General features: G+C 42.7%; 1 protein-coding gene across 1 annotated transcript in view; it reads right to left on the bottom strand.

The window, feature by feature from the left end:
* LOC128757569 (ephrin type-A receptor 7-like) overlaps window positions 1–27,897 on the bottom strand; it is a 159,359-nt gene that overhangs the window by 12,392 nt on the left and 119,070 nt on the right. Inside the window, exons 6-11 of the mRNA XM_053862964.1 lie at window positions 21,110–21,234; window positions 18,197–18,479; window positions 15,868–15,976; window positions 8,233–8,288; window positions 1,541–1,666; window positions 325–510 (exon numbers count right to left, since the gene is read on the bottom strand). Coding sequence (XP_053718939.1) covers window positions 325–510; window positions 1,541–1,666; window positions 8,233–8,288; window positions 15,868–15,976; window positions 18,197–18,479; window positions 21,110–21,234 — 885 coding nt within the window. The remainder of the gene's footprint in view (window positions 1–324; window positions 511–1,540; window positions 1,667–8,232; window positions 8,289–15,867; window positions 15,977–18,196; window positions 18,480–21,109; window positions 21,235–27,897) is intronic.

The raw sequence follows: 27,897 nt of genomic DNA, 5'->3' as shown, positions 1-27,897 counted from the left end.
TGACCCAGCGTGTGATACTTGGTATTTATTGGAACTTTATGTGACCATCGGCTTGCGCTTCATGAGCTGAACCTTCAGGAGAGCTACCCCATGGCTTCCCCCTAATCCAAACCATTTTCCTTTTCAACGTGTTGGAGGTGACCATGGCCTCAACAGAAGGGGAAACATTTGGTTCATTCGAAAGCTTTGTTCATCAACATGCAAAAGTCCACCTTATGATCGTAAATATGCTACACCACGGCAGTGAGAACGTGATGGTTTGATAATCCCACTGGTGTCACACACTAATATCTATGGTTTCTCAGGAAAAGCTCCAAGTCTTACCCAGAGTGATAACTCCCTCCAGTCGGATGATATTCGCATGGTCAAACTGCCCCAAGATGCCGGCTTCGCTGAGGAAGGAGCGACGTTGTTTTTCGGAACATCCCGCTCTTAGCGTTTTTATAGCCACAGGCAGCTCTCGCTTGCTTGGAAGCTTGAGGCATCCACGACACACCTCTCCAAAGTCACCTGTCGGAAGAGAACTCAACATTAGGAGCATTGATATATGAAAACATTAAAACTCATCATTGTCAGAAATTAAAATATTACGTTAGGTTACGTTAGGTTCCGTTAGGTTCCGTTCCGTTCCGTTCCGTTCCGTTATGCTACGCTACGCTACGCTACGTTACGTTACGTTACGTTACGTTACGTTACGTTACGTTACGTTCAGAGCTTCACATCCTCATCCACCATAGCATGAACCTTCACTGGTTTCTCATTTTGACCACAGTGTCTGTCCTCTCCATGTGTGTCCAAACCACGTGACCTCCCTCACTTTGTCTCCTAACTTGAGCAATTGTTTTTGTATTTAAAAAATAAGAAGCATTTTTTCCTCTCTCTCTCTCATGACAATTGTGACACAAACTTAGATCAACACATTTTACCATTTCAAAAAACATGCTTTTACTGAGAGTGTCAGTGACAGCACTCAATTGCCAGGAATCTCACCACATTTATATGAAAAATAATAATGTATCTGCTGTTATTTTAGACCAACTGAGCTGACCCGCCCCATTCCAAAACACGATCACGTTCTCAGACTCTAAAATACGTCGACTTTTTTGATCATGCGCTTGTTGATCATTCCAGCATGGAGACAGCTGCAGCGTGCTCGGATGAAAATTGAAAGACGGAAGCAAGATGCCACCAGTGAGTGCTGCTTAGAGCAAAACTCCAAACACAAAGGCATCAGAGAAGATCAAAGATGAGCTTGAGTGTATGTGAAATAGCAGAACATCAGGCAGACATTGCAAACAATACTGGCTGAAGCAATTTTTCAAAACCCATCCAAGACAGTTTGAAGAGGAGGCTCGCTTTCAAAAAGTCATCACTGCGTATTTCAAAGTTCAATAGTTGGAAAGTTTGTCTCTGCAAAATAAAGACAAACATCCAGTGCTACTTCTCTCTTAGTAATTCTTGCCAAGACAGGCCATGTAGATGCTTAACTCCCGAAAAAGACATTAAATAAAACAAATCGCATTTGTGATGAATAGCTTACCTGAATGCACGATCCTCTCTATCTTAATGCTTGAGTTATCCAGCTCTTTGGCGAAGGCATGTACAGCCTGCAGCAGGTCTTCACAGGTCTCAGGGTCGATGTAAGTCCGCCGCGTGGGTATCTTGACTGGAATAACAAACAAAAAACAAGCAAACTTGACATTGATTCCCTGCATGTTTAAAGATATGCATTCTCTTCTTTATTAAAAACAAAACACATTCTTCAAGTCAAAGGCTTCTGACCTCATCCAAGAGAAAGAACATCAAGTGGAAAAGCTCTGGGACCTCAAATCTTTCTACCAGAAGGCTTCAGTCAGCTTTCATAACCCTCAGATTTCTTTGTCATTGTGCTGAATTCGGAACGTTATCTCACTCACACAAATGGAAAAGAGGGAGCAGAACACAATAAAGTCATCAGAGAGAATCTGGGACAAAAAAAACGTCAGCAATTGCTGAAGTGCGAAAAAGTTACTGTGCTGCTCTATTTGAATTCACTCACCTGTTTTTTTTTTGTTTTTTATGCTGCTTTTTATTAACAGATATTGAGCAAGTTATGATTTAGTTTTAGCTTTCATATTTTTTTTTTTTTATTCTATCAGTATTGGAGTTTTAGCAGAAAGTGAAAAACGTTGATCCGATCATCTTGTGTGGCATTTTCTGACGCTGTACACTGCGACAGACCAGACTGTCCAGCACATGATAAAAAGGGGGTCAAGACTGGGGGCAGCACACTGGGTTGTAGCTCAGCACTCGGATGTGACATCACTTGGTGACGGGCAAATGAGGTATCATGAAACAGTATCGCACGGATGATGAAACAGTGTTCCGATTTTCAGAGGCCACTAGATGGCGCTGTTGGTTTATAAACGATGTGACATACTTGTTCAAGTCCAAACATTTTACAGCAGACCTCTGAAAATCAGGACACTGTTTCATGAAACCTCATCTACCCATCCTTCGTACACATCATGACCTTGACTGACAGTGCAACATTTTCGAGACAGTCAGTCAAGCTCGCTTTCACATCATGTGCTATATCCGACCAAATAACGTCACAGGTAACGTGACCATGACAGCGTAAGTTTGTCAACTTCGATCAGATACGGTGCCAAAGGGTTAAGATGTCCTAACCTTAGGAACCATAAACCGACTCGCCCACCAGCTAGGTAGTGTGTTAAACAGCTTTTGTCGTCGGAGGTAGCACGAATCAGAGTCTCTCCCGAATGAAATAACTCTCACGTAAACCTCAATAGAAACTGCAGAAAACCCACACTTGAGAAAATGCCAGCATCTTTTCCTTGAGCTCAAACTAGAAATGTAAGGAAAAATCGAGAGTTGTCTTGTGGCTGGACTGGCCTTTTTTAAAACCCATACTTGATTGACTATCGAGTGTCTTTAATAAACCTCATTAACAACACATTACTCACACGTCAAAGCTGTCATTAGGTTGCCGATAACAATTAGTCATAATTGACCTCTGACCCTTGCTCATGGATGTTTGGCGAAAGCATCCAGCGAAGATCCTGGCAAACAATTCCCAAAAGCCAGTCAGGCTGTGGAATAGGATTGAAAACTGTAGCTCGCCTTAAGAGATCTGGCTCCTCATAACAGCTTATTGATCCAATACACCGACACACAAGCCAAGTTCCACACAATCGGTGGTGTGCGGTGCTCACAAATACAATTGACACACAAATGCACACAAAGGCCGCTTGTCAAATTAAAGCCTTTCATTCAAGGCCAGAAGTGAGTGGCTGTTTTCCGTCAAACTGGGTCGACCCCGGAGCTTTGAATCCATCCTCAGGACATAGGCACGCAAAGAGGGGGATGACCATGTGGCCCATAAAACACACGAGCTGGGAATGGCTTTAAACGCTCACACACACACACACACACACACGGATTGTCGCCTCAGCAGCTCCTTGGATGATTAGTTTCCGGGTTAACTGTGTCACTGCCATGAGCGATTGAGCTGAAACTAATGCAAACTCACACTTGGTTGAACAAGTGCCACATCCGTGCTGACCACGGAGTGAGCAGCAGACACATTCACTCCAGATAAAAGGCAATAAACTGAAAGGCTTTGTTTCGTAGGGCTCTGTCACCGCGCTCTTTCCATCCTGGGACACTGAGCCACAACATCTTATCTCTTAAAAGAGCCAGGCTGGATTTAAAAGTCTTTCTTGACACTGCATTCCGTGTCATGAGGTAAACGTAATTGCATGTTTCAGGGCAATTGTTGCCTTCATGTCCGTGGGATCAGATGAAAAAAGCTACCTCGTATTTCTTGAGTAAACCAAAATACTTCCATGGAGATTACTCAGTTCTCTTTGAGTTTTAATGCAACTCTCGTAGCTCCTTATGTGTTAGCGTTCCACCTATCAGCAGCAGCTACATCAGACTGCTCCATATCATTTAAGTCTGCTCTGATCCTCACCAACAACTCTCAGGATGTTTACATCAAAATGGTAACCTTGGAAATTCCATGGTGACAATGGTGGATCTCAAAAAACAAACTCTCCAATCCCTGCCTGAATCTTGGGTCTCATCTTGAGTTGTACTCAAGAACACCAAGCCAGAGTCAAGACCAAGAAGGGGTCACACCAAGATTGTGTATTTTTTGTTATTCTGTTCACAAATGGAAGGATGGAGACCCCAAATGCATAACCTCTATCATTGGCAAAGGTAATTATTGGTCAACTACTGGGGAAGTAAGCTCACACTCACAGTCTGATCTGTCTTTTTTTAGACTTCTCTCTGATGTAAATAAGGTTCATTGGAGGAACCTTAAGTCCTTCAAAAGAACAATCCCATGTCTAGCGTGGCTGAGACCGAGTATAGAGGCGAGTCCATGACTTTGAAAATGTGGTCTTGAGAGCGAGACCGGTCTAGAACTCTACTAGACTCTACCCTCCCAGGTGAGACTGCTATCTGGTGTCCTTTCCTGGATGAGTTCCTGGAATCCAGGTGTCCATTCTGAAACTCCGGACTAAAGTTTGAGCCATGTCTTGGGTTCAATCTACCAATTTGGACAGATCCTGACACAAAAAAATGACGTGACAAATAGAATATAAGGAAATTGCGTTTCTCCCAAAAGTCGTGGTTAAGTAGGAGTCGACCAAAAAAAGCAGCTGGGAATGTAGAGCTGACCGTCCATACAAAGTTGAAGGGTTTCCAGCTCAGCGTTCTCAGACCTTTTTTTTTTTTTTGGGAGAAATCTACTCCCTTAGAAATGTGTTCAAAGAATCTTGAACTTCACAGGGAAGGACAAGCAAAGGGATGTCAAAGTCATTTCTGCAATTTTAAGTGAGAGCTTTGCCTTTTTCACGTGCACTGAATAGATAAGGGGTGTAAACGTGCACGATGGTTAGCAAGAGCAGGGTTCTCGCCCAATAAGTTGACTTTATAACAGATACTTTGAGTCAACACACATCTGCGATGAGACGGGGAGGGACACTCAGCCAGACAGACTGTGGTGGACGTCAACTGTTGAAGCAGGTGTGAGAAAAAAATTATTTCTTGATTCTTTATGCTGCCAAAATATTGAGCCTCGTCAATCAGAAAGATGAAATCACAGGCGTTATATTGACCTTAAAGTGCTCAAAATGCACTGTTTTCGCCCTCAAGTCTGCAGCACTGCCAATTGAGCCGATCGCCTGGAAGACCGGAGATGAGAAGCAGCAGCTGAGACCAGCTGTGGTGTCGGAACTTCGGACACGTGGGCAAAAACAGTGCTTTAATTTAAATAAAATATGACGAATTCATGATTCAAACTCAGAACATTGTCCAGTTTGTTCCTTGAGTGTGTCTTGATGCTGGAGCCCATTTTCAAAACTAGTTTAGAAGTGATCCTCATGCATTTTTAAGCCTGGTGCACCACTGACCTTTCTACAGCGCAGACAGCACCACTGCACCTGCGCCTTATAGACCGGTGTGGCTTATGTATTAACTATTTTCCCTATTAAATTTACTGTGCGCAGCTAATATTCCGGTGCACTCTATAGTCTGGAATTACAGTCTATAAAAAAAAGAAGGCCACAAGGGACTGGACAGGATGTGGCTGCTTCACGTTGTTCTGCAGACCCAAATCAGACTGCAGCTGAGCTCAATTCCACTGATGGACAGAGGCCAGAGAAAAGCAGGGGCTCTTATGCAAGAGTCCACGCCAACAGTCGCTCATCATTTCACTCGCTTGTTCAGGCTTTATTGCTCGCAACAGTCATACTTCGGCATCACTCTGGCTCGCCACTGAAGATTGGAGAGCCACGCGTTTCTGTCAGCCAAAGAATTTTCAAGTCCCATTCAGGCGCATATTGATAGTGATGCTGAGCTCTCACAAAAACACAATTTCTTGGATCATTTTCGCCATCATTCCAGGACGGCGTAAAGCATGTTCACGTTCTTCATCGTCTCCTTGGACCCATTTACCATAGCGACTCCATCCACCTGTCTTGCTCATCCTCCAGTCATCATCACATCCCCATTGTCTTTCTCATCTCCAACATGCTTTGTCCAACAGAGTCTCTGCTCTACATACAAACAAAGCATCAAACTTTCTCTCAAATCCCCGTTTTGTATGCTTGTAGTTTAAAACTCAGTATATCAGAAGGAATTGATTCAAGAGTCTGGCAGGACAGTTGATGGAAAAGAAACGAAACATAAAAAAACAATGTTTACTCGAAGCAGAATTTACAGTTTTTGTTCTACACACAACTGTGCATTGAGTTACAAATCTGGAATGTGTGTGTTGCGTGCTTGTCAGCTGCTGGCACATCTTTGTTTGGCCAGATTTAACTCCCAGCCGAATGGCTTCGGCTCATTATTCATCAGACATAGTGCTCCAAACCCCTCCAGAGGGCTCGGCATGCTGGGAGATTAAATAAGGCAAATGAGCACACACAAACTCCCATCCAAACACGTTTACTGGAGTAACAAAACCATGGTCACACACCACAACTTGACTTGGCATAGATGAGATGTAGTCATTACATCACTGTCAGCGATTTCTTGCGATACGTTTGTAAGGCATTACACATCGAGATCTGAAAGTTTGCGGAAAACACTTTAGGAAAATGTATAAAAATTAATAAAGTGGTTGGAATGTAAAAAATTGTGTTTTTTTTGTTGAGTTGCGCTTAAATAATGTTGGCAACTATACTCATTTTTAATCACAAGTCCACATTAAGTGAAACTAACCTTAAATCGGAGTAACTTAAAACAAATCCCTTGATATGTCAATTGTTTTTCACTCTGAATTCAGGACTTTAAGCCAGTACACATTATTACGATGTATATATTAGTTAAACAGTTCAAATAAAAAGGATTAAAACTGCTTTTTTATTTTTATTATTATTATAATTTCATTTCATTTTCCTAGTGGTCAATTCAAAAGAAAGGATAACTCCCTGAACAAAATAAAGTATTATAGCTCACCTCAAGTTCATGAAGAGTTGTAAAGAAAACCGACACAATACATAATTGAATGAAGAATTTTTTTAAATAAAAACATCCCCAACCCTTTTTTTTAAACAGTTAGAAGTCACTTTGGACAAAAGGGTCACTTTAATATACCCACAAAAGGTACACGCTTTTATTGCAGGCCTGGTCTTTTTGGATGTATAGTGCAACTTTTAAGTATTGGTGACACAAGCGAACAAATTTGTTTTCAATGAACAGTTTATCTCAGGAAAGAAAAAAGCAGCCTGGGCACAATTCAATACCCACATCTGTTTCAATACTGGGACACAATAGCATCTCTGCTGCTCACCACTGACTTTAGAAGAACATTTTCTTCACACTCTTCCACCTGAGTTAATGTTGTGAGTTAATGTTTTGAGATGTTTTGAGAGCTTCAATGATGTTTCCACATCATTTAGTCTATTCGTGATAACTAACTTTCCTGGTTGATTATATCCGATACACAATCTTATTTTCAGACAAAAGTTACCACAAATTTAATGATGTTGTATCGATATCTGTATTTTTACCAAGTTAGCAAAACACAACTATATTTAAAAATACAAAAAGTAATTAAATTACTCTCCAAAAAATTGCCTTCATTGGTTTTGTAAACAAACCTTGCATCTCGGTGGACAGACATGTTTCATGTGTTGCCTTATTTGTTGTCACCACATGAGAACAAATTCGACAAACTGGCTGGTGCAAGTTGTTGGGCTCACCTCGCTCAGTAGGTTTGAAGCCAAAATATTCCCTCAGCGGGGCTTTGTTTACTTTCCTTTATTTCTACAACAGTCATGTGTTTCTCCTCCAGAGTCTCGCTACTGACGGAGGCCTTGACAACTTGACTGTGAGGGTTCACTTCGTTCATTCCATGGTGAACGTCTCGAGATCTAATACCAAAGCTTATTTGTTTGTTTTTTTAAAGTCCCTAAAACAGCCACCCTTTAATAAGGTAAGGCAAGAAGAAGAAGAAGGAAGAGAAGCACCTAAAATACAAATGCCGTGGTTGCAGTCAGCACCAACATCTGACTCTTTTTCCTTTATTTCCGTCACTCCTGATCACACTCAAGCACACACGGCGTCTCCTAAAGGGGCAGCAGCCTACTCAGAGACGGTTTAGTGTACTGTAACCGTGAAGTATTAATGCCGTTGTTCTTAAAACTAAAATGCACTGGCATGAGTCTAATGTGTGTGTTTGCTTCAAAAGCATGGCAAATCAAAGCTGTCACTTACACTGGAAGTAGAGTTCCTCTTCTCCTTCTTGTGAGGCTTTGCTGTAGCCACAATGTCTGGAAGGAAACAGCGAGACGACAGTCAGACAGAAGAACCAAACAACATCTTTAAATGGAAGCCAAAAACAATGGAACAGTGGAAGCAAGGTTGACAAACATGTATGATACACGAAAGCATATTTACCTTATAGCTGTATGTGAATGATCGAGTAATAAATGTTGGAAATGTCTGCTGTTTTGAGACGTTACTGCTTGAACTTGGTAAATGGCTCTCAGTTATACAGTGCTTTCCAGGGTTACACAACACCCACTGTGCTTCACACTTCTCACCCATTCACACAATGATCAGAGGTTAAGGCTCAGGACACAACTACACAAAGATGTCTGGACTTATCAGAGAGTCAAATCCTGGTTTGCTTCCCAGGAAATCACTGGACCATGCATGCACTTTCTGCTGCACCCTTGCAATGAATCTGAACATAGCGTAATGTATTCCTTGTTTTATCCTCAACAAACCTGAAAAATTGATTTCTATCTGCGCATAACTTTTCTCTTCCAGATGGAAACTTGGCATCTGAGGTATGATATTTTTTTTATTCAATTATGTGGAAGGTCCTACCATAGTGCTGGGAATACTAGTCCCTTCATCCCGTATATACCGCTAAACATTTCGATATGTGATCTCTAAAATGGAAGTGTACCCTCGTGATGGGTAGTTGAGGTTTCATGACACAGTATTGAAGGGTTTCATGAAAGCGTCCTGATTTTCAGAGTCCACCAGATGGCGCTGTCTGCTGTAAAATGTTTCGACTTCAACGACAAATTCAATGAAACCTCACCCATCATTTCTGAACCAAGAGCGCCATCTGGTGGCCTCTGAAAGTTCAGACACTGTTTTCTCAACCCTGCAATACTGTTTCATGATACCTCCTCGACCCACCACAAGTGGACACACAATTATAACGGTTTTCTTCTGGTACAAGAAACTCAAGTGATTCATCTATGCAAAAGTATACAGATGTTCACGTTTGACATCCAAGCACCAAATCTTGTTCGAACATCTTAAACCCTTCGGACTGCTTAAACAACAAATATTCTTGTCTTTTTGTCTTCACTTATTGTGTGTGTCAGTCATGTTGCGGTGGATAGAATGAGGAAGCGCGCACAATCCTTCAGCTTGTGGAGCTGCAGAGTTTAAGACAAGGTCACGACCCTGTCTGTCAAAACACACCAGCAGACACATGCAGCACGGATCCTGGGGGCAGCTGATACCAGACAGCGGGGAAGAGACAAGAATTCATAGATAAGAGTGAGGCGTGAAAGAGGTGGTGAGGAAGGTGATATTTGGCACCTATAAATATCCAACCTGCATGAGGTGGGGGTTATTGATAACAATGAACTGAAGCCCATCTCAGCTTCCAATGGTCAAGGGACGGGGCACCCTCGATATATCATAGGGAAACAACTCTGACAGATGCTTGCACTTTTGGACAGTTTTACTAACCAACATGTCCATTTTTCAGAGCTCAGCAGTAGCGCAGATATCATTGGGTCACCAGTCTGGTTGGAATGTATGATAGTGGACACATTGTATAGATGATACACCCTCTCACTCCAAAGGCGTCACATATCGACTATTGTCATTGTGACTTCTGTGTGCAATGAAGTTGGTGAAGTCACTGCACAGCGGTTTTAAAAACAGATGTTGGGGTTTGACGCTTGCAAGCTCTCATCAACACTTCACTTGTGATGTTACTTGGTAGTATCTTATGCACCATGGGAGCAGCACTTACCTTTCGCACTTATGACATGAGGCGTTATACATATACCAAGTGTTATGAAACATGATATTAAGAATGAAAACATTAAGGAGCAGCACCTCGTAGCTAAGCCAAAACCATTGACTTTTTTGATGTGATGGATATGCAACAGTAGGGAAACAGGATTTTACTGAGACAGCTGGTTTCTGCCACAAAAGTCCACTTGACAATAGTGGAATTTTGATGCCATTTTAGAGTTTAGAGTTGGATGGAGCATGAGATCAACATTCTGACTCTGCCACAGAGAAGAAAGATAACAAGCTGCCTATTTACTAACGTAACTTGTGATACGTCTCTAATGTATGTTCACCAAAGAGTGGCTGGATCTACTGATGGGTAGATGAGGTTTCATGAAACAGTGACCTGATTTTCAGAGGCCACCAGATGGCACTGTCTGCTGCAATATGTTTGGACTAATTCTATGACAACGTACTCATTTCTAAACCAAGATCGCCATCTCGTGGCCTCTTTACCAAGCCTACAATACTGTTTCATGATACTTCATCACTACCTGCACCAGAGATAGGGTCAGAGGCTCTGTCACTTGGGGATGATTCAAAGTAGAACCACTCCTCCTTTATTTGAAGTGCACCTTTTTGGGACACCACCAGGAGGAGGAATCCCCAGAGAAAAACTCTGGTCAGGTCTAACTAGGAGGAAGCCAGACAGAGAGGGTTTCTCAGGAGAGAGACGTCTGGGATACCACAGTGGACCAACGCATTTCTTCCTCATTGTACTGCCTCTTCTTTATATGGGTCGCAACAATGGGCAGGTAAAACCAGTCAACATACTGTAGCTACCAACGCTTTCTGCTTCTCTTAACACAATATGTGTAGCATTTGCTATTCACTTAGATGAGATTCACAATTCTACACTGGCCTATAATCTTGTTGCTGAACCAGTATAAATAATAAAGCGAGTGGGGGAGCGCAGGGAAAGTCAGAGTCCTTGCTGTCAGACAAAGTGAAGCAGAAGAAATAGGTCAGCACGTGAGGCAATGAAAATTACATTATTTCTTGAAACTATTTGAAAGTTTGGGAGGATGCATGGGTGGAGGGGACAATTCAGTGCCAACCCCTTCACACTGCATCTTTAGTCCCACACAGCAAATACAGAATGGAGGAGGACAGGGCTATGGCTATTCTTCATGCTCACTTTAGTGGCTCTGCCATAAGAGTCATGATTTTGATCTTTAATTGTAAGTGCTGTTGGCAGCTTTTTCCCAACTGGAGTGAAAGATTTTTGGACCATCAGAGTTTCATGTAATCGATTGAATTGTTTTCTTAAGCTCATTCGGTAAATGGAGTTGCTGGGTTGTGAGCTGATCCAATGACTTTAAGCAAGAGGTGGGAGGAAGCGGGGTACACTTGGCTGTTCACCATCTCATCACCCTAAAGCAATAACACCTTTGGACTCTACTTTAACTATGTTGATGCCTTCGATATACTGTATAATTATGACCATCTATTCATGCCCTTCATATAAAACTAAAGACAGGAATTCCAAGTGAATCAAGTCCTCCACCTGAACCTGTCATGATCACCCTCTAGTCTGCTTCATCTCCTCATCCATCCAGTGGTTGTCTCTCTCTTCTTCTTCTCCGACACAGTCTCTCCTCCCCCACATGTCCAAATCATCTGTGCTCCATAACTTGGTCCCCAAACTTCAGTGTCCTTTCTAGTCACTTCCAATGGCAACCTCAGTATCTATATATCATGGCAGTGACCATGGCTGTTCTGGAAAGCTTTCACTCATGCTGATACTGTCCCCCGCATCGGTCGATACCTATTGAAAGTGGATGAGGGAGACTGGCGCCATGGTAACCAGAGGCAGAGGCCGAATGCTATAGAGTAGGGAGTGACACTCTCATGCATCAATGAACATTGGCTTCAATTGTCACTTCTGATCTTTACCCATTTGGGCCATTTTTTAGACTGGTACTGTCCACTCCAGGCTGGGAACAATGAACAGCAGGAGCAGGCGGAAAAGGTCCCACACGACAGCTTAGTCCAGACTGGAAAAAATATATGATAAATAAAAGGACTCTGATGATGATAAAATGGGAAATCTGATGGTCAGTTGCTTTAAGTCCATGTTCAGGTCAGCTTTATAATGTAACCTTCTCGACGAGTTCCTTCCTTCCCCCGATTCTGAGCATCATTTCCTTATTTTTTGTCTATTTCCTTCAAATCCTAAGTTGTGAAGTGACCCATGAAATGATACCGTTTTGCTCCGTGATTTGGCTTGGCTCTCTATATCTTCTCTCATGCCAGACACGCTCTCACACACACACACACACACACCCAACAACTTGATGGTTTGGTCAGTGAAGGGTAAGTAATACTTGGCACTGACTGGGCAATAATGGATATCCTGATAAAACTGTAAGGCTGGAACACCAGAGAGAAAAGTTGACTGTGTTTACTGTTATCGACTAGGTGGCGTGCTCCGCCGAGCTACACAAGGTGTTCACATTTATGCTTACACTGTGCTGTGAGTTCTGATATGTTTAGTGAAACAATCACGTAATCGAGGAAAAAAAAAACGGGTGGACAAATTACAGGGGTTGGACAAAATAATGAAAACACCTTAAAATGTTTCCATTATTTCCAAAAACCTTTCCAATAGCAGGCACACTGTTCCTACTCCAGCTTATGTTTATTTTCCTGGATCTGAAACACGTCGCTGTCATTCGTAGACATGGACATTTAACACATTTTGCACTGGGGAGTGTCTTAAATGGCAAAGCATTTCAGATGAGGAGCATTTCCGGACGACTGAGTTTTGGAGCCGCTGCTCCTCCACATCGAGAGGAACCAGTTGAGGTGGCTCGGGCATCTGATCCGGATGCCCCCTGGACGCCTCCCTGGGGAGGTGTTCCGGGCATGTCCTACCGGGAGGAGACCCCGGGGAAGACCCAGGACTCGCTGGAGAGATGATGTCTCCGGTCTGGCCTGGGAACGCCTCGGGATCCCCCGGGAAGAGCTGGAGGAGGACCGGGAAGTTTGGGCTTCCTTGCTCCGAATGCTGCCTCCTTTGTGTGAACAAAGCCGTAATTTGTTTCAAATGGGGTCAAATTCTTTCCATCACTAGAAGGTTGTACATGTACTGACACTACTCCAAAGTGAACTATCTCCACATAATGCTGAGAAAACCTAAGGGTACATTGCTCTTGTCCCAGTGTCTTCACGGTGTACAGTAGGTTCTACATGTATTGACACTACTCAAAAGTGAAATATCTCCACATAATACAGAGAAACCCTAAGGGGAGACTGCTCCTGTCGCAGCATCTTCACGATGTACAGTATACAACTCATTAAACACATAAACTAAATCATTATAAGCCCATAAATTCTCTTGAAGCGCTTGTATCCTAATGCATATTGGCAAATGCCGCACATGCTCCCCCATGCCTCCGTGTGTGCAGTCGCACTCATTTGCATGTGTGTGCCTTCTCAGGAAGATCAGTCTCCGAGACCCTCCAGCCGTAACAAGGAGCCGGCTGTCTTTGCAAACACGAACACAGGATAATTGAGGCATCAAGCCAGAATTCTTTTGTCTCTATGCAAAGCACAAGAGTGCAAGTTAATGGTCCAGCAGCGATGAACAATGACGTCCACTTTCAATTACTGCAGCGACGGAAGTAAAAGAAGGGAAGGCAGTAGTTAAAATGAAATTAAGGTATGCGAGAAGGCTACCTTTCCATTAAAGAAAGTAAAGAGCAATAATGCATGGGGCCGGTCCGGCATGTGGCTGTCGATATGGAGACAGCATGTATGGCGCTGTCACGAATGACTGGAGATCACTTCTACACATGGCCGCCTCCATTATTGCATCTCTATTTATGTGCATATACAACTAATGGAGGTGTGTCTGTGTCAGGTTGCATTCTTCGTAAAGCTTTATTCAGTGCCATCGACCATGCCGCACTGATATACTCGCACGGTTCTGAGCGTGAATAACCGATGCAGATCTGCAAGAATATATCACAGAATCACTCTGGACAGCTTTTTCACAGGATGCGTGAATGTGTGTCAAAGTGTCGCTTATGTGCTTCCCACGCTTCTGCCTCGCATTTGGCACGGAGGCTGGATCCAGAGAAGGGGTGAGAAGGGCCTGTATGTGTGATGAGTGTCGGCAGAATGCAAAATTAGACAGGAGTCAGTGAGAAAAGTGGTTTGAGAGGGCATCAACAGCAAACACTATCCCTTTTTGTCTGCTACATGTCATTCAACGGGCGACGTCAAGTGACTACAAATCACATAAAAGTCAAGATAAAGAAGCTCAGAACTCAAGTGAAAGTCGGTGTGTTGGGAGGTAATTCTGAGCAGATGCAGTGTCGTATCTATTGTAACAAAGAATGAATCCATGTCTCAGTGTCTCATAACTCCTGCAAGCTCAAACACACAAGCTCAGCAACCGAGAGACACCTTCTCTCGGTTGCTCTATAACGTCCAAAGCGCTTCACAGAAACCATTGTTCATTCACACCAGCCACACTGGCGGAGGTAGTGTGACGGACGTCATGGGGGACCACCGCAGTGATCTTTCACCAGAGGTGAGGTAGGAAAGGTGTCTTGCCGAAAGACGCTAAGACAACAACAAGCAACCAAAATGAACTACCAAAGATGCTTCACAAGGCAATGGAAAAGCTAAAATCCACTGTCACGTGTTTTATGAATAATCCTCTCACACCAACAGTAAAGTGCATGAGTGATGCGTCTGACTCTGTGATATTTGTTTTTTTGGAGATGGAAAATAAATTCTGATGTATAAGTGAAGTGTGAAAACAGGGGTGGATGAGAGCAACTGGATGAGTATAATCTGCAGCTGTGGTGGCAAAATAAAGCTCTTTTGTGTGTCAGCAAGAACATTTGATAGCAAAAAATAAAATGGATACGATAAAAAATATATGATTTCTTGAAGCCAGGATTCCATGAAAATGATAAAAATCAATACAACACAACTTTGTTTGCGGGGAGTTGATCAAAGGGCCTTAAGGAAAACGTTTCATCTTGACTGAGCAAGTGGGCACAGCCGATAGGTGAATTGCATTAAAATTCTTCCATGAATGTATCCTAAATGTATTTCAGCAATCAAATTCCAGATATTAATAGTCAAACTCAAATGAGTACGGTGGAACTTCAGGGCAAGAACCAGGGAAGAAAGTGGACCAGAGAAAGTGTTGTTTCATGAGGTCACATTCACCAGCCTTCAAAATATTCCTGGATCCTGAACCCACCGAAATGTGTCCCAATATCAACAACATAGCCTGAACATTTCTAACAAACAGAAAAATATTTAATTCAAATAAAATAATAATTCATCTGTTCAGATGAACAACTTTTATTCTCTCCGTTTTTATTGCTATAAACCCTGTTTCAAGTTCAAAAGTTATGTGGTGAAGTAGGATGAAGAACACAACTGCCAGAATGTGCTGACATCCATAACAGACCCGATGCATCTATCAACTGTCAATCACAATAAACGGTGAAAGATTAGCAAATACGAAGATTAGATAAATCCCTTGTCCTCATTAATGCTTCTCCCTCAACAACAAAGGCGTGACTGCTGACCTCTTTGTGTAGCGTTTTAAGCGCAGCTAAGCGTGACTAGTGAGCCTCTGATTTCCGACACGGCAAATTCCTTTTATACGAGGGACTCCCTTTATCATTGGATTACTCTAATCTGGATTATAGCAGCAGGGTTTGTGTGACAAATGAGAACTGTGATTGGGTCTACGATTCCAGTGTTACACATGTTTGCACTACATGGTGGAGATGCAAGCGCAGAGAATGGATGGACTTGAATATCTACCTCCTCCAGATGAACAGTCCAATACCCAGTGAGAGCAGCGTGATGAGAGCGGTGACAGACACGACGATGATGATCACCACCGGACTCTGCTCGCTGGAGGCCAGGGCCACTGCATTGACAGAAAAAAAAGGAAACACTTAGCAGATGACTCTTGGCAGGGCAACAATTGACCGACTCCACATTCACGGCTCTCACGGACGGGTCGGGTGATTAAGAGCGGTTGGGTTCTGTGCTCTCTTTGTTAGGTCTGTCAAACACTGCACACCTGAAATGGAAGCTTGTTCTCATACCATCAGGGATTTGACTCACTCCAGGGTTTCCTCACTCTATTTTGCAAATGCTGTCAGCCTGTTTCTGACTAGATTCTGACTTGGTGTTTGGCGGAGTCGTGTTTATTTTGAGCTGGCTGCCTTGCATTATGCTCATCCTTAAAAAAAAGTGTGAAGAGGGAATTCGGCGCATTTTCCTCACTGTCTCAGATAATATTCATATCCTGTGAGATATTTTGTTTGTCTCTTGGAATAATCCATTTCTTATTTTGTCCAACACCTCCCTACTCCCACAGCGTAGTATATCGATGTTGGGAATGTTGCCTTTAATGTCCTATACTGACTTCATTCTACGTTTTTCGGTGGAGGTTGGGGTTAGGCAAGCCATGGGGTGGCGCTCCATTTGTTCTATGTGTAATAACGCATTAATTGCTATTTAAAGCCTGTCAAATGGCCTGTGCGTTTTAGTCTATACTTATGCGTCACCATGCAATGTAGGAGGCTGCCTTTGTTGTCAGTATAGGACGCAAAAGTCCACTTTCCTAACGTCAATAAATTATGTCACGGGAGTGAGGATGGGTTGATCTTGTCCTCCTTTCGTCACTCCCATTCCCCAAGCCTGAGAATCATAAACTCAAATGTAAACTCTACAGTTACTGACCATACATTATGGAAAGCTCCCCTTTCTATACTTCACTATTCCGTAATTGAACTCGGTAAAGACGACTGGGTCCCTTTGTCCTCCCCCACTGATTCCATGGGTAAGACTTTGAGCCTTTGATTCTAGTCTTAAACTACAGATTCAGTTCAGAATCTTAGCTTCAAAGGTTGGCTACAACTGCACAGACATCACTTTGATGACGGCAACCTTGTACCAAAGATGGAGGGACACAACAACAGAAACTAAGAACTTCACAAACATTATCTGAAAATAGTGTCAGTAGAGTAAACCAGCACGTCACTGGCACTTCAAACTTGGTTCCTTCTTGGACTGTGCCTTGCCATGCCATCCCCTGATGGTAAATGCTAAAAGACAAAGTCTTCTTATGACCTCCAACTGGTGAAACAGATGAGGAGAATAAGAGGCCCTGTTGCTAGTCAGATTTAAACCAGCTGTGCCATACACTCACCCGTGGTTTTGCTCTTCGCATCACAACCAAGCTTAAATTAAACTGGACTCAAAAGGTTGAAATATCATTCACAAAAGGATGTTTGCTCCATCCTCCGACAGGTGGTTTTATATTGCTGTCATCCTTATTCCAACATCTTAGGTATAAAGATAAAGAAACAATTGCAGGATTTGTACCTTCAGAAGCCACGTTTGCTGTGTTGGTGAAAATTCCAGCTTCATCATTCCTTCCCTCGCATGATCAATTGCTTTTGAAAGTTTAGTTTTCTTACTTTTCCCTTCATTTACATGGTTGTGATGGAGATTTGTCTCCATGGAGGGATGAGTGCAGATCAGAATTGAAAACATTTTCTGTCAATGTTTCACAGGGCTTCACCTCGTATCAGGGCGGAGGTCAACTCTTACTTGACTTGTGAACTAACCCTCTGGCAGTTTTGTGAAAACAAAAATGAATATACAACATTCTTAAAGTTCTTTTCCTTCTCATAGCAAATAGTGCTTCGTGGCCTCTGAGAAGATGGAGGTTGTCCAGGGCAGCTCTCACATGACTCGATATGTATAAATAATGAGAAGCAGCGCCGCGCTTCATGACTATCAATGTTCCACAAATCTCTCCAGGATGGACAGATGGTTGCCAAATAAAATCAATGACTGCTCTTTCTGTTGGAGAAAAATGATTTCACCAGGGAGTGATGATAATTCTAGTGACCGGCTCGAGAAGCAGGTCTGTCGCGGTCAATGAGATCACATCAGGCGGAGGGTGGAACATATTCACCTCATGATTAATTTCAAATTACAGATATTGTTGGTTATTATTCACACAACATCGATTAGAGCCTCCGTGCGCCAACATAAACAGCTCATCCCCAAATGGTTGTCAGTGTTGACAAGAGAGTGAAAAGTTGGAAAGCTCTGTGAAACTGCGACTTACGCTCGCCAAGCGTCTGGATCTCTAAGGGCGCGCTGAAGGCGCCGTAGTCGATGGGCGGAGGAGAAGAAGAGGAAACAGACGAGGAAGAAGCGGACGAGGACGATGTCAAGGAGGAGGATGCAGATGAGGAAGAGGTGAGGGAGGAAGAGGACAGGGAGGAAGAAGGGGCCGGCGTGGTGAACGGGCGGATGAGGAAGACGTATGCGGTGCCAGGTTTGAGGTTGCTGACACTGATCCTTGTAGAAGCCGTCTTCACAGTAGAATAGCTTTGATCCTTTTGTTCCTGTGGAGGCAGAAAGAAGAGCGTGTGTGCAGAAAGATAAGTAGAAGGAATCCATTTGTAGGGCAAAGAGGGAGCCCAACACACATTTGTAACTAAATCAGGCCTCGCTTTCGAAGAAGACGCCTTCTTATGTCAAATAAATGCATGATAGAGGCTTATTATAATTCATTCAACAAAAAGACATATGTCATGAGCACATCTAAAATATACCCCTGAGGAAGACAAGGAAATCTTCCATGGCATAAAATCTTTTGGATATTGACACTAAGATCACTTTCCCTACAGCTCACGCCCCTGAATTGAGTAGATGTCGGGCATTATCATAATTCCTACACTTGTTATCTGATATGTTTGTTTTCGTCGGCCTGTTTACAGACCTCGCCGTCGACTCAACAAATAATCCTTATTGGATCTTTGCGTGTCATTCCTCTGCATGTCAATACGTTCACGGCAAATGAGGTTGAGCTTGTATAGCAGCTTTGGGGATAAATCTGATTCGCGTGCTGAGAGGTAAAGCAAATGCAGAAGAGTTTCCTTAAAGTACGGAGGCCTATCACTAATAACAGTGGTATGATAGAGTAGAATGGGAAAGTTTGGGGCAGAAAACACCGCTCTGAGCACGCACACGCTGTTGTACTTTGTTGAGCGGTTTATTGGTTTCCAAGTGAAGAGGTTGAGAACCTCAAACGTGCCCCAGGGAGGACCTCTCCCTCAGGTTTGTAAGTCACAAATGCTCCTCTCCATAACTGAAATGCCGTTGAAAAATGTTTTTTTTCCATCACATTTTAGTTATTTCAGCTCTTTGCTGCCTTGGACTGAGGGACACATCTTGAAAGCACCCTGTTGATAAAATGGTGTGACCTGTTAGGTGTAACCTCCAACATCCTTGAATAGCATCCACCAACTAGTCATCCTAGCTCTTATCACAGAATACCTACAGTGGCAATCGACCCTTTTCTTAGTAGAACCATTCTAGTTAAATCTATTTTAGGTCTCATTTGAATCTCATTTTGCAATAGTTAAGTGTAATGGTTCGGCAGGCACACAGTGTACTGTAACATAAGACCTGTTGACATGTTGCAGCCACCTCATTCAAAGGTATTTCAGGTAAGTATGTAAAGTGCAAAGAACACACACAAAAAACTAACAAACACATGAATAAATATACATGCTAAAAAATACATAAAAAATGATGATAAAATAAGTGCATTAATTTTATGTTCCATGAGCAGTTTACAGGGTGAGAGCGTATGGTGTGTGTTCGATGTTTTTGCTATGACTGCCTGACCGACATTTAGTCTGTCTGAGAGGTAAAGATGGGGAATGTTTGTGTGTGTTTGCTCACTAATACGGCAAATAAAAACAGTAACTGCTGATATGTCCCACAGTTCCGCAGGGTTGGGTCAGGGTAGAGTGTCAGAAATATCATCGAGAGAGTTGTATCTCATGATCAGCCGTGTTTGTTTAGGTCTGCCCCGTAAAGTGTTTGGGTGACAGCACCCTACACTCGAGAGTTATGCTTTTTAGCTCCATCTATTGTACATTTAAATAAATGGATACATTCGAATGATGTAGACATTTTCGTCTTTGTGGGAATATTTGTGGGCAAATGTGAGCGCACATGACCTCTGATCTCAACAAGGAGGGAGTGAATATATTGCAGTGTATCACAGGACTTGCGGCACTTGGTTTGAATCATGTTAATAGTTGCGATCGCAACATCCAGGAGGGACTGATATAATGAGATTACATTGTCACGCTGGGTTCTAATACAGTGAGCATAAGGGGCCTTTAAAAAAAAAAAAGACCAGCCGGCCAACAATCTAATAATGTCTGCGGCTTCAGCAACAACAAGGTAAATAACCAGTGTTCTCGACAAATGCTTGAGCAAAACTCATAACTTCTTTGCCATTGTCTTGTGGGACATTTCTCACCAGCACTTTCCAAAACAAGTTCTCTACTGTAACCTATCTTGAGCAACTTGTCTTCCCCTTCTTCCATCTGCTTGCTCCAACATAGTTCCTTTACTCTAACAATACACTGGTATAGAGCACAGCAACACCACTCTCAAACCCTGCTTTTACCAAGTGAACTTATGACACCAACCTTTGGTTGTACAGTAATCGGATTGCTCTTAATAAAGAGCTCCAGCAGTATCCACAACATATGACAGAACAGTCACACATCAATGCCTCATAAATGCCCGTGGTCAAACACAAACCCCCCACTTATTGAAATCGTGTGACAATTGAATTCACTTTCAGAGCCCTTGATCTTTCTATCATCAAATACCACTCCACTTCATCCCTCCAACAGTGAACTCACTCCCACAGTGCCCTTCTTGTCATTGGTCCAGCATTTCATCCTCGGCTAATCTGTCTTTCACACCGTCTCCAACCTTTTCTTTTGCTCAGTCATCACAGAGCCAGCACTATCAGTAAGAATCTCCGATACTGCGATTCACTTTTCTCAGGCTCACCTCAGAATAAACTTTTATTTTTTGAGAGGTAGAGAGCGGCAGGCACACTGAGAAACTAGAGTAGTGATTAAAAGAAAGGTTAATCTTAATTAACATTTAAAATATGCCGCTTGAATAACTTCCCTAAAAAGCACAGAGTTTACATAACTACCTTTTCGTAGTATTTGACCTCGTATTCCGTCCGGCTTCTGTTGGGGTACTCAGGCTTCCTCCACACCAACGTTACGCTCTTCTGTTCGATCTTCTCTGCGCGGAGCTCGCTGATAAGAGATGGCGCTGTTGAGGACAGTGAAAAGAGAATTCAGTGGATTGTACAGTTAAGAATGTTAATCCCTTCCAACACCACAATTGTACTCCAAACCTTGTACACTGGTGTGAACTACACAGCATCCTGAGCAGTGGTCCAGTCTCAGTCTCAACTCCTATGTCTACAGTGTCCACTGTCATGTGGTGAGTTACAAAAAACAAAAGTTGACAAGCTGTTTGGAATTGCATTGGTCAGGGTTTGTTCCGAAACATCGACTGAAGGTGACAGAAATATCAAAACTAGAGATGGTCTTAACATCTTAATCCGACTATGCACCCACTGTTTCATCAAAGGTTTTGTAACTCACATAAGGAGGTCAGGATCTTTGAGCTGAAATGAATACTGCCAGATCGAATGTAGCAGGTATGACGTTCATATGTAATCTCTTCCAGTCTTATACAACAGTAGATCAACAGTTTAATCTGGGAACGACACCCTCCCCACACTACATTAGCTGATCAGACAGAAGGATTTGGAAATCAGCAACCGTTCATTGTCCACGACTAATCTGAGGTTGGATCGCAGGGGCAGCAGCTGCAGCAAATAGACCCAGACTTCATTCTCAAGAGCAACCTTTTACAGCTCTTCTGTGTTTCCAGTGCAACCCAAGATGTATAGTCTCGATAACATGTCCCGGGTCTGGCCTCCAGTTGGACCTCACCAGGGAGGTGTCCAAGAAAGGTGCTGGCTTCTATTGACACAACACATTCTCACTCCCATGGTCTGACACAATGACATTAGGAAAGTGGATTTTTGTGTCCTATACTGACGACAAAGGCAGCCTTCACCACTTGGGCAGAGAAACACGGAAAGAAAAGGTTGGGGTTCGGTAAGCCTTGGGATGGCGCTACATTCATGCTTTGAGTAACGCCCTGTCATTTTCAATTTCAATCCCTTCAAACGGTGACTTTTGATACGTCACAAAGGACGCGTGGCGTTTGATCCACAACACAGGAAGGGAAATGTATTTTTTTTAATCCAGTAAAATGCCAATGCGTCAACATGCAACACAGAGGGCTGCCTTTGTTGTCAATGAATAATGCAAACCTCCACTTTCCCAACATCAAAATTACACCATGCGAGTGAAGATGGGTTGATCGACTCGAGGGAGTCCCACCAACACCGAGACAAATTATTGTTGGTGTTGGTGGTGACTAAAATATATTTTTAGAACAGCAGCTTACAAATATGATGTACTGCAACAGTCTCACAGAGGGTCTGAATCAGGATTGACTGAGCTCTTTAGAAATGAATGAGCCACTGTCTGTGGGTTAGATGAACAGTGTTGAGCTTGACACATCTCATCGTCTCAGTTCCACTGAAAAAAAGATTTAATTGGTGTAGTCATTTTTAACATCACACACAATACGCGACAACCATTTTAACGGTGCCTTTGTGTTCCTGAAACAAAAGGCAGACATGTAACCAGCTCCCACACATGCAAAGGTGCCAAATATGCCAGGTTTAATGAAGTAGGTGATTCAGGTGTCACTCAGAGAGATGAGGGAAAATACAGTTTGCTTTATGAAGAGGAGTTAATGCCTGGGAAGAGCTAACTCATTTCGACAGCTAGTTGGCTGAAGTATTGGCGGTACTTTCCGTCCGGTGCTCTTAATATAAGTCAATTTTATAAGGGAGGTGGATTTATGTTCACGGCATGATGCCAGCGAAGGTTCGCTTTGTGACGCTAGAGTGAACATCCTTCTTTGCACCAACGAAAGCTACTGTATCTGAACACCAAGATGGCGCTCTAAAAAGGTGCTCACGTCACTTTGCCTCGGATGAAAATACTGACTTTGTTGACCAACCGACTCGTGTTAACCTGTCCATAAATTTTCCCATGTCGCTGGATATAAAAGACACAATGCCTTTCCGCGGCGGATTGAAAGACAGATGAAAGAGCCATCTCTCCCTCTGCCATCACATGTGCATATGTGCTTTCAAAGGCCGACTGTATACCTGAATATAATTGCATCCAAACACTCGACAATATGAGCTCACCAGTTGCATACATGTTCACTAAGAGTGTAAATGAAAATCAACCGATGCTGAACAGGAAGTGAGTCATTTCCTGTGAACCTACACTTGTGCGACCCACATCAACTGCCCCCGGCAGCTGAATAATGCCAGCTAGCCACTGTCAAATGCCACTCAACACCTACAAGCTTTGTTCACCGCCTTGCTTTGGCAGATTCACTTCAGATCCGAGGAGTCTTAGTTCTATTTAAAATAATAATATAATCATGATGACCATGAAATCATTTTGGTAAAAGGATATCCGGCTAAACGTTGGAAGTATGGGAGCTAATGCTATCACGAAGTAGCTCTGGCAGGTCATAATATCATCACAGATGGTATCCACTTATAAAGGCCATCCGATCTAATTTAAAACATGCTGCATAAGGGTTAGAAAAGGACGTGTTGACTTATAGTTTTACTGCAAATTTGGCTGAAGCGATAATTACTGGTGACGCTTCATGAAGCCTCATATTCAGAGGTAAGTGGTGCACTGCTTTTTAGGAAATGAATTGAGGTTTCACAACAATCGCTGTTTAAATCCAAAGATTGCAGAGGAAAGAGCGCCATCTAGTGAGCTCTGAAAATAAGGCTTCATGAAGCCTCACTGGCTCATTGTCAGCACTAATGCAGTTAGAGTAGGAAAGTAAGTGCAGAAAATATATTCAAACTACTGCTACGGTTGAAGACGAGAATAAAACATATATCGTTCTCTGAGAACAGTCTGTAGCAAAATGGGATCTGGCTGACGCCAAGTGACTGTGGCGACCCAAAATGTTAAAAGTGTGGGACCATTTCACATCAGAGGACACCTTCACACCAGATTTTGATCAACTGAAAGTTCCAAGTTTCAAAACAACATTTAAAAATATTCGACTGTTTACAACACTGAACATTTTTGTTACATTAATTTATGTTGTGTTTACAACAGCACCATCATGTTGCCATGTTCGACAACGCATATCCGTTGCGTGCTGACTAGTTGACTATCAAAATAATCATAAGCTGCACCCCTGTAACCAACATTTCGACGACAACGTGGGTTTTCAATGTGATAGTTTTGCAAGGTGCTGATTCAACATGAGATGTCCACCTATTTTGTTATTATTTTGAGTCACCACTTCCTGTTTCCATGGTGGTTCCAGAGCTGATGGTAATTTCCAGATTTCTCTGGTTGACTTGCCACAACAAGGTGCACCCCCGAACTTGTCTGGACATTCTTGTCTGCATGTATATTGATGACTGTGTTTCTTTTTATTTTTACTTTTCAGATTGGCTTGTTTCTAGAGATTCACCCCGCACTATTGTAGCAATGACTCATTTGGACAGTGGAAAATAGTCTACTTTTGGGCAGCCTGTCTGATTTCACTTGTTCATGGAACAGTCTTATACGGAGCTCTGGAAGTGACATGCATGTGTTTATTTTTTTGGTTGTGACATGCATGACTTTATTATTTTTTATCCCGAGATAACAGTTGTCTCGAGATATTTTTTATCTCGTGATAATTCGTATCTCGACATCATTTTTATCTCGGGAAAAAAATAAATAAAGTCATGCATTTCACTTCCAGGGATGCGTAATACGTATAGCTTAGCCACATATGGTATTATTTTATTATTTTACATATGGTATTATTAGTAGAAGGCACTTGATCAGGGTGTTAAAAGCGCACTGACTTGCAGACAGTGAATGACAACGTTGACAAACAGTTACAAAGCCATAGGAGACATAGTGGTTACAGGAGGGTGCATACAAAATACTTTTCCAGAGCTGCAGTTACGTATGCGCTGACATTTACGATTGTATCTTGAGGTAAACATTATCTCAAAAATGATCACGAAACAAAAATTATCTCGAGATAATTGTTATCTCAGGATAAAAAAAAACTAAAGTCACACATGTAATATCCAAAAAAATAAACACATGCATGTGCACTTCCGGGGCTCCGCAGTCTTACAGTTTTATTTCACTTTTTACAAACAAAACTATAGTACAAACCACATTTCTGGTCGGACAAAGTGCTCCTCTGAAATGGTCATCCAGCCACAGGCAGGAAACTTACAGTAGTTATGCAGTTGAAACATCGGCAGAAAACTCCATGAATGGACCTCAACTTGAATCAGAAGCTCATACGAGGTGTGAATGGCTCTTTTTTTTGTTTCATTATCAGGCGACCGGCAGAGAAGCAGCAGTCCCAGGAGCCACGTGGCTGCCAGAGCTGCACTCCCTGACTTCCCCCTCTTCTTCCATCAGAGACTCCTCTGGAAATACTCCCTGGTTGTCTTTTTTTTTTTTTTTTTTTGTTCCTACCTATCGCTGCAATTCCCTGATCTGGCACCCTGTGTTCTCCAGCGATCCCCAGCTCCCAGCAGGCCCGTTTGTGACTCTGCTGGGATGACATCCATCATATTGAGAGGGGGTTTCATGTACCACTTCGAACACCAACTACAAGTGAGTTTGCAACTTCCCAGAGCGTGCAAGAACAGAGACCATTGTAGATCACTGGGTTCAGATTGTCGAATACAGCGGAACCTATCAGAAATGAAAGGTTTAATTCCCACTAGGCCGAGCACCCTCAGCAAACGCCTTCGCTAAGCGGTTAAACGATTAACATCCTTCACAGAAAATGAGTTGTTCACTTGGTGTTTCAGTTTTCTTTGGGGAATTTAGGACATCACTCCTGTCATGACTGTCTCTGCCTCTAAATTTAACATCAGTGAGCGCTGCTCTGCCTATGATCTTCACTCTGTTCGTGTGGGTCAGCGGTTCTTCCCGAAGAACAATGTATTTTCACTTCTATTCAAACAACAAAGACTACAATTATCAAGTCGGAATGCTGCCAAAGCCAGAGAGAAGCCTTTGAACGAGAGCTGGAACCTATACGACGGCCGCGTGCGCTGCTAGCCATGGCTCCGTGATTAGCATCATGCTACCCTCTTCCACCTATCCCAGACCACCAGAGTGCTGGTCTGGTTATGTAGGGACCCCCATGACAGATGGTCCTTGGCGTGACTCCCCTCTCTATTCCTCCCAGTCCCGAACCTGGGAAACACCAGCGAGGCCACATCACCAGCGAGGACAGTTAGCATACTAATGCATGTTAGCATGTCATGCTAAGTGTGATGCAGAGTGTGTACTTTGTCACAAGCAGCGAGCAGCGACTCTGGATGCTACTGTATCACTGTCCAAGTTGAGTTCCGCAAATCCATAAGAAGACAAGACAAAAATACAGCAGCAGACCAAACAAAACCTGTCACTCATCCAGGCGCCTTTATACATTATGTTGAAAATTACACAGGAATGAAAGGTGTTTTGGTTGCAGCCACCTCGCAGAAAACGAGCTAAATGAATTCATTCACTCAGAAAATGCAGCAGCAGATTACATTAGTGGCAAATTTAATTAATATACTTTCATTTTATTCCATTACTCTTTTGATTAAAAGCAGATATGCATCCGGTTTTATGGAAATTGAACTAGTACCGTGATATAAATGAATTCAGTCAGTTTTACAACGTATTTTTATATCAAATTATCAAATGTTCGGAACAAAAGTCAGTTACTTTCCAACAGTTGAATCCTGAGTAATTATATCCTGAACCAAGAACATACAAGCAAAAAAAGTCCTCAGCTGTCCGGCAATATTTGGACTGAAGTTCTGCCTTCTTCAAGTATGATTGCCTCCAACTACTCACCTAGAAGTCTCAAGCCAGAAAAAGTAATTTCAGAAGAGAGAGACAGTGATTCTATACTCTATTTCTACTCCACTCCCAGCAGCTTGAGAGGGGTACTGCAGTTCAATCATGTACTTGGGATTTCAGTCGCCCGTATAGAACATCGCAGCCTCACAATCTGTTGACCAGACGTCCCTCAAACCTGAAGACGTGGGGGGGAACTCCATTAATCATTTCTCTTCCCACCCTCTTCCAGCTGCTGCAGGTGTTAACATGATATGAAGTTTAACAAGGTTAGCGCCCGTGTAGACGCTGCAAAGACAGGTTTGATTTATGGAGTGATCGAGGTGGTTGTCCATCCAAGAATATTATACATAATATGATACGTACCAACATGTGCTGACGGCCAGCAAATCAAAATAGTCCGTAGCACTTGACTCAATTGGATGGTCGGACTTTTCACGAGGTCAGTGGCTGTGTAGTCAAGCGCACATAACCATCGAAATGATGTAACAATGCTGAAATTGCAAATTTACTTGATGAAAACATGTCATTACCGGAGCCTGTGAGTTCACAAGTGACTTGCTATTGTGTTGCGTGGCACTTACTAACAGACAAGGTCATACCTTTCTAATCTGCTACAAAACTATCGATTCCTTCTAATTTTCATCAGTATACGGCAGAGATCATATATAAATATAAATATAAATATAAATATAAATATAAATATAAATATAAATATAAATATAAATATAAATACAGTGGTACCTCGGTTCTCGACCACAATCCGTTCCAGGCGGCCGTTCGAGAAGCGAATTGTTCGAAATCTGAATCGATTTTTAATCGATTAATCTTAAAATATGCTTTTGTAGAGTGTCTGCTGCAGGTGCGCTGTTCCTCTATGTGTGTGGCCGCTGCATGTGGGAGGGGTTGCCGAGCGAGT

Source organism: Synchiropus splendidus, chromosome 4 (genome assembly GCF_027744825.2).
Source record: "Synchiropus splendidus isolate RoL2022-P1 chromosome 4, RoL_Sspl_1.0, whole genome shotgun sequence".
In the NCBI taxonomy this organism is placed as follows: Eukaryota; Metazoa; Chordata; class Actinopteri; order Syngnathiformes; family Callionymidae; genus Synchiropus; species Synchiropus splendidus.
The sequence above is the reverse complement of the archived record's forward strand: the minus strand, read 5'-3'. Positions and strand labels throughout refer to the sequence as shown.